The sequence below is a fragment of the Ananas comosus genome, linkage group 14, assembly GCF_001540865.1.
Source record: "Ananas comosus cultivar F153 linkage group 14, ASM154086v1, whole genome shotgun sequence".
Taxonomy (NCBI): domain Eukaryota; kingdom Viridiplantae; phylum Streptophyta; class Magnoliopsida; order Poales; family Bromeliaceae; genus Ananas; species Ananas comosus.
This window is the reverse complement of record NC_033634.1, coordinates 4,991,528-4,999,604: the sequence shown is the minus strand read 5'-3', so window position 1 is coordinate 4,999,604 and position 8,077 is coordinate 4,991,528. Positions and strand designations below refer to the sequence as shown.

The following is an 8,077-nucleotide window of genomic DNA, read 5'->3' as shown; positions in this document are numbered from 1 at the left end:
AAGCATTCATTTATTTTGTGCTTCTATTTTTTTGCGGGATCAGAATTTATGTATGTATGTATGTATGTATATATGTACGTATGTTCCTCTTGGAGCGAGAGGGAAACATTATTATGTTTGTCACGTTGAGGTGGATCTTAAAACATGCGGCATGGATTCGACGCGCAAAAAATTAGAAGCACTGTAATATTGATATATAGTTTTAAGAAGTCCTGAAATAAAAATGCTTTCGTTAGTACTAGATAGGTATGACGTAGGTATATCGAAATTTAATTAGAAATGATAAGCTTCAGGATTTGTGCCTTCATATGATGATGATGATCAAGGGTTGCCTCTCACGGCGATATACATCGGCCACGAAACACGAGAAAAAGTGAAAGCATATCTGACAAGATATATCTATTAAAGCCCGTTTGGTTTGGTTGCATATAGTGGCAACTACACTGCAGTTGTAACATTATATAAATACAAATTAGTGTTTGGTTTGATATATTTAACTTCAACTGCTGCAGTAGAAACTGCAGGAGAAGGCCCAACTGAAGCAGTTCGAATTACATCTAAATTGGCTGTAGTTCCAACTGTAGCAGTTGGAGAGAGTAATTTTAAATAAAAAGTATGTTTACCTCCTCAACATTTTTTAAATAAAAATTATTTTTTTTTTTCACATTGGAGGTAATCTAACCGTCATTTATATAAAATGATAAAATTTTTAAAATTATTTCTCAACTGCATACAACCAAACAAATTATTTACACTTACAACGCTTTCTATCACATTCAACCGAACAGAATTCATATAATTGTAATTGCTGTATTTTCAACTGCATGCATCGTTAATTACATTGCATTTATAATTATATCTAACTAAACGACGCCACAGTGGAGATGAATTTACGTTTCTTGATGACTAGTTTAATGACTACGTGTGCAAAAAGTGCAGAAAAAACTAGCCGACGCATGGATATCCCATCAAGTATAGGCTATTTGAAACGGCCTCCTCAACTTAGGAATTTTCTTGATTCCTCTCCTCTCAACTTTAATTCAACTTTAAATTTTTTTTTTAGAATTGAGCAATTTCTGTTTTTAAAAACAGAAAATCGAGAATTTTATCATTTGAATAAGGAATCAATCGTGATTTGGAACCGTTCTTTTCGCGACCCATCCTATAGAAAGTGTGTAGTAAGGTACCGTTTGATTTGGATTGATTTGGACATAAACTGTTTTTGGTTATTTCTAGTGTAAACCTTTTGAGAAAACAAGAACTAAACGAATTCTTGAGACTTTTTTTTTAGAAAAAAAAAAGTAATATGCTATCCGTTTTATTTATTTTTTAAAAATAAACTCAGCTTTAAATGTAAAGCAATTAGGCTTCGAATTTGAGACTTTAGATACCGATCAGCAAGCTCTTTGCCACTTGCGTGAGAAACAGTCGGTAAATTCTTAAGATTTACACCTTATTTTTTGATGTACAAATAATATTTCTCTTTTATTAATTTCTTATTACAGGTGATGTGATACTCGTGAAGAATGTGAGAAGGTAAGGACTTTTTTCCAAAACGATGCTATAAAATTTTCTAATTGGGTAACTAAACTTATAAAATCTCTTTTGACAAACTAATCTTTCTTTTGTCATATAGGAGCCATGTTGGAATTTTCTCTTAAAGACGGCGAATAATTTACAGAAAAAGTAAGGACTTTTTTCAAAATGGTCCTATAAAATTTTTTAATTGGGTAACTAATCCTATAAATTTTTATTTGGCAAACTAATCCTTCTTTTGTCATATAGTTGGAATTTTCTCTTACCGCCGTCCACAAAAGCGATGAATCATTCACTATTGTTTGCTTATTTATTGTCTTTTTTCATATTCTATATATAATCCTAACAACCACATAAAAATTTCAACAAATCACATATAATCTTAACAATCTGAAAATCCTAATAATTTATCCATATAATCCTAACAATCAAATATAACTTCTAATCTCCTAAGTGGTGAAGAAAGGATTAATTTGTCAAATATAAATTTGGCAAGGTTATTTAGTAAATTACAAAATTTTAGTGAGTTATTTTATTAAAAAATTCGAAAGTAACGCTAGGTGCTCCGAATTTGGAGAAAAATGTGTTTTTTCCAACGTGGAGTGGATTCTTTTCCATCTATTTTCCACAACACTTTTTCTTGGCAAGATAGTAACAAAACTTTTCGACTTTTTCGAAAATTTGGTGAATATCATCCAATTATTTATTATATCTTTTTAACTTTTACTATTTTGTTTTTTTATTTTTTCTTGCATTCAACCTATATACTTAAATTTTTTATTTCATAATTGATCTTAAATAAAGTTAAATTGCAGAAATAATCCTATGCTTTTCACATGGAAACGGCGCTTGACAATCAAAAGGCCAAGAGAATCTTTTACATAAATACGATAAATAATTTACCGTGCTCTTCAGAACTTTATCATATGCAGCATAATATCTTACTTGAACATGACAGTTGATTTACTGAGCTCAAATACTATTAGGTGAACACAATACACTACAACAGATTAGATTATAGGAACACATGTTTGGGACCCTTTTTGTAAATATTTTATTTATGCCAAAAATTAAAAAAAAATCTACTAATGTATAAATATAAAGCCGAATCCAACTAAAAATAAAAGTTTATTCTACTCAACCTTTCCCACCTAGCCCATTCGGCTCGATTACAAACAGAAAAGAAAAAAAAAAAGAAAAATCGATTACCATCTCCCCTTCTCCCCTTACTCAATCTACTGAAATCCTAAACGAAGAGGCCTTCCCTCTCCTCCTCCTCCGCCACCTCAACCAACGAGGTAGAGTTTCGGCGATTGCTAAATACTTAAATAAGTGTTGATAAATTAGCAGCATTCTTTTTATGTTATACCGACACTCTTTAATTGTCACTATATACATAGCGACCCTACATATAGCAATACTTTTAAAAAGTGTCGGTAATTTAGTGAGCAGCACTTTTTTTGACCTATATCGACATTTAAAAGTGTCGCTATATCCCGTTTTTGTTGTAATGACAAGCTGTGATTTACCATGTTCAAATACTACTTGTTCACGACACTTGGAGGCCTGCCATGTGAACTGGAAAAATATTTGTAAGAGCAAAATGAAGGGGGTTAGGAATGAATCAAGGAAACGGAAACAATAAGCTTAAGTCCGTTTGGTTATCGTGAAAAAAAATTTTTCATGAAAAAAAATTTTTGGTAGAATTTTTCTTTTTATGTTTTGTAGTGTTTGGTGTGTAAGAAAAAAAAAAGTTATTTTTTATCAATATTTGTTTGGTTGAAAAGAAAAAAAAAAAATACATTTGTTTAGTTCGGTGAAAATAAATGACTGAAATTTTTTTTACACATCTTTAGTTTTCATTTTTTCGTCGAAAAACAGAAAGCGAAAAGTTCAATTTTCCTCTAGTCAAGTCGTAAGAGTGACCAATAATCCTGTTTCAATACGTCAGAGATGAACGACTAATAAATATTTCACCGTCAAATCACTTTCCACCTTTCATCTCGACTGCAGGGATCAAGGACTATTTGAGCCCATAAATTTCAAGGCTGAAATTTTCCAAGAAAGTAAAGTTCTTCGTTTTGTTGATGCTTAGAAAAAAAGATTTTTTTTTTTTTTTTTTTTTTTTGAGAATTAGGTAGCAAGCTATCTGCTTTATTCATTAAAGATATGAACTAAACGGTACAAGATGGAAGCAGCTGGGGCTTCCGAAGAAAGAAGGAAAAAAGAATGACAACAAGGGGAACGAGAAAGAGAAAGAAAACTAGAACATTAGAAGAGAAGACGTGAGAGACAGGCGTGGAGACATAGAACCCAGGCGAATCAGAGGTGCTTGCACCAGTCACGTAACAAGAGCTATAGCCTTACTGAAGACTGTATAGCATTGTGTAACTTTTCCCGAAAAATGATGTGGTTCCTTTTCGTCCAAACGACCCACCAGGTTCCTGCTAGGCAGGTTAGTCCTTTAGTTCGCGACGCTGCGTCGGTGATTTTGGCGGTTTCGGTTCAGAGATCACGGACGTCCCCGCTGGTGTAAGACTGGATGACCCCGGCAGCTGAGGAAAGTAAAAGGAAACGGATGAAGACACAATTGGAGAAAAGGTGGTCGCAGTTTTCCGTGGAAGAGGCGCAGAATACACAATGTTCGTCCACTATCAATCCGCAAATCAGCAGCCTGTCAGCAGTGGGTAATCTTTTGCGTAGCAACAGCCAGGTGAAGATTTTGATTTTGGGTGGGATTTTCAGCCGCCAGATATAGATATTAGCGGGGTCTCTGTGGCCTAAGTCTGTGATGAAGTTGTAGACCGATTTTACGGTAAATTGTTGATTCGCGGTCCACCTCCATTTTAGTTTGTCAGGTGAGTTTTGTGGGCTGTTGTGTATGAGGTGGTCTTTGAATTGGGCTAATTGTCTGCCACTAACACTGGAGGTTGAGTCCGAGAAGCCCCTACAAAGGAAGCGCCATCTCCATCCACGAGCGCTCCAGGATTGTGAGACTTTGACATTCTTGTTCCTGGTCTGGGCGAACAGGTTTGGGAACACGGTGCTAAGGGGCGCTTCTCCAATCCAAATATCAGTCCAGAGTCTGATGTTCCTCCCGTCACCCAGGTCGTGAGTTATACTGCATCTGAAGACATCCCGATATCGTAGTACTCCTTTCCACCACTGTGAGTGCGGTACAAAACCTGTACCTTCATGTAACGGGCTACGTCTCGTGTAGTAGAGGGTTTTAACTAGATTGCACCACGACAGTTGTGGTTCAGTGAAGAAACGCCACCACCATTTGCTGAGCAGTGCTGCATTCATGGATTCCAGATCTAAAATTCCAAGTCCCCCGTCCCTTTTGCTTTTGCAGATGGATTTCCAGTTGACGAGACATGCTCCTCTAGATATTTTAGAACACCCTTTCCAGAAGAATGCTCTATGTAGGGCTTCAATCCTTAGTAGAACCCATTTGGGAGCTTTAAAGACGGATAGGTAGAATAAAGTTAGGTTGGTAAGGACCGAGTTGACAATGGTTAGTCTTCCGCCATAGGACAGCAATTTAGCTTTCCATCCATCGATTCTGGTGTATACGCGGTTGATAATCAGGTCCCGGTCATTTTTGCGAAGTCGTTTGGTATGGAGAGGTAAGCTTAGATAGCAGAACGGAAGAAGCCTACTTTGCATCCAATGATGTTGGCGAGTCTGTTTGCTTTTAGAGGATGCTGACCCAAGTAGTACAACTCCGATTTGGAGTTGTTGATTTTGAGGCCAGATGCCCATTCGAAGATTTTCAGGATAAACAGTAGGTTTTTCAAGTATTTTTTTGCTTGGCTCGCATAAGAAGAGAGTGTCATCTGCATATTGAATTAGCACCGTCTTAGTGTCGGCCGACGGGCCTATGCCTTGGAGCAGGTTGTTGTCCCTAGCAGCTTCGGTGAGCCTGGCCAGGCAGTCAACGACCAACAGAAATAGGTACGCGGGGAGAGGTTCGCCCTGTCTGAGCCCTTTCTGTGCTTTGAACCAAGGGGTAGGGGTATCGTTTACCAGAATGGCAATTTTGGCGTTACAGACACATTGTTTAATCCAGGTCCACCACTTTTCGTTGAATCCTAGCCATCGCAAGACACGTTCGAGGAAAGACCAACTGACATTGTCAAAGGCCTTTTGGAAGTCTGCTTTGAGACGTGCGCAATCGTTACTCGAGGTCGAGCACCAGTTGACTAGTTCGCTGGCAATGGTGAAAGAGTCGGTGAGCAACCGATCCTTTAGGAAGGCTGATTGCGTAGAGGTTATAATGAACGGCAGGGTAAGTGCTAGTCTATTGGCTAGAATTTTGGAGATAATTTTCTGCAGTCCATTGATGAGGCTAATCGGTTGGAAGTCGGTTGCTCTGCGCGTTCCTTTTTTTTTGGGGAAGAGACACACGAAGGAGAAATCAATAGGGCTAGAGAAAAGTCTATCATTTTGTAGGTCGATGAAAACATTGTAGATATCCTCTTTGATTGTTTCCCAGAAAGTTTGGAAGAAGGTTAGGGAAAACCCATCTGGACCTGGGGCCTTGTCAGCGGCTAGTTGAAAGGTGGCGGTCTTGATTTCGTCGATCGTGAAGTTCGTCGTCAGGGAGTCAGGGTTAAGTAGCCTGTTAAAACGATAGAGGCCGCTCTAGTCTCCCAGGAGCGGAAGATTATCATCTAACTGTCCGAACTGGCGTTTAAAGGTGTGGAAGAAGTATGCTCTCTTCTACGTCTCGTTCGCGAGTAACCGGCCGTCGTCGTCTTCGACCTCTAGAATGGTGTTATTTCTTTTCCGGCAGTTAGCCACTGCATGAAAAAATTTGGTGTTTCCATCGCCCTCCTTAAGCCAGGTTTGTTTCGCTCTAGTCTTCCAGAGGATTTCCTCCTCCTAAAGGATTGAGAGGAGTTTGGACTTAAGGTGTGCTCGTAGGTCTAATTTGGACTGTGGCAAGTTGAGTTGCTCCTCGAGCAGGTCGATCTGCTGAAGTTCGTCCTGAATTGCTCTCTTAGTGTTTGAGATGTTGTGAAAGTTTGTCTTGCACCATTCTTTGATCCTGGTTCTGCAGTGTCTGAGCTTTGCGGTGAAAGTGAGGATGGCCGAGTTCTTAGGCGGGACTTTATTCCACCAGAGGGTCATGTTGGAGTGAAAATCGTCTCTAGTGAGCCAGACTTTCTCGAACCGGAACCTTCGCGGTGCGCTAAGGATGGCGGTAGATAGAAGGATTGGGCAGTGGTCAGAGGTTATCTTGGGGAGGGCCTTGACCTTGCAGTGGGGATAGGATCTATCCCATTGAATAGAGACGAGAAATCTGTCAAGCTTAGCCATGGAGGGCTGATGTTGCATGTTCGACCAGGTGAAGCTTTGGTTGGAAAGCGGTAAATCAATCATCACAAGATGGTTGATGAGATCAGCGAACATGGTCATGGCCTTATAGCTCCAACGATTGCCTTTTCTCTCTGATTGGTTTTTGGTGAAGTTGAAGTTGCCACAGATAATCCAATTGGAGGAACAAATGTGATTCAGGTCGGTGAGCTCAGAGCAAAATGCATCCTTCCCAGTCCAGGAAGGTGGTCCGTAAACATTGGTTAGGTAGAAGCTTTTCCCACTTCCTAGGTGAGTAAGGAGGAGAGTAAGTGAGTGTTGTCTGATTAGAGCTTCGGAGCATGAGAGGACTTTAGAATTCCAGCACGTGATAATGCCACCAGACGCACCGATAGCTGGAACAAAATGACATCTGTCGATAGAAGAGCCACAACATGAGCGAAGAAAGGACCGTGACACGGTATCGATTTTGGACTCTTGGAAACAGACAACCGAGCGGGAATAAGCAGAAACAACCGACCTAATACATCGACGCTTCACGAGGTCGTTCAGACCTCGAACATTCCAAGACAAAATATTGAACATAAGGACAGACTAGACCCCAAAACACGAAGGCGCTGAGACAGACGCAACCTAGACGTCTGCTCGGATGAAGTTGCGGAGGCCCGCAGCTTCAGCATCAGAGAGGATGACCCCACAGAGAGCGGTCTTCATCTTGATTTTCCTGTTGTTCCAGTTGCGCAGCGCGGATTCAAGTGTTTCAGTCTCACCCTCAAGTAGGTGAGCTTTCCTGCGAATTGCTCTGCCTAAAACAGAATCCGATGTCCGGTTAAGTAGTCGAGCACTTGATCTCGTGCCTTCAGCAATAGGCCCCTGATTTCCGTCCGTGCATCCGAAATCATAAGGAGGAGTGTCATGAGCGGCGTCGAGTCCAAAAGCATCCAGATGGGTGGCAGGAGCGGCGTCGGGCAAATCCGGCACTTCCGGATAGGTGGCGAAGCCGGTGGCGGGGGCCAGATCTTGAGAGGACTTACCGCCTAGCAGAGAGAACCCATCGTCCAGCAGTGGAGAGCCGAGGCCGAGTGCAGTCGTGCTTCCAGGGAGCGGGGGGCACGACTGGGCGCCACCGTCGGGTCGAACCGCAGACAAGTCAGGCCCGGTGGCGAGGCCCAGATCCACAGGGGGCCTACCGCCTAGCAGAGAGAAAATCGGGCTTCCA

General features: G+C 40.7%; 1 protein-coding gene across 1 annotated transcript; it reads right to left on the bottom strand.

Moving 5' to 3' along the window:
- Positions 4,042–7,443, bottom strand: LOC109720094. Its single transcript, XM_020246980.1, has 2 exons — positions 6,479–7,443; positions 4,042–6,160 (listed from the first exon to the last, which is right to left on the bottom strand). The coding sequence occupies exons 1-2, from the start codon at positions 7,441–7,443 to the stop codon at positions 4,042–4,044; spliced, it is 3,084 nt and encodes a 1,027-aa protein (XP_020102569.1).

Coding starts and splice junctions, on each gene's coding strand:
- LOC109720094 (XM_020246980.1), bottom strand. CDS start 7,443: ATGTTCAATATTTTGTCTTGGAATGTTCGAGGTCTGAACGACCTCGTG. Junction 6,161..6,478: donor GAGCAACTCAACTTGCCACA/GTCCAAATTAGA, acceptor TCGTTTTAACAG/GCTACTTAACCCTGACTCCC.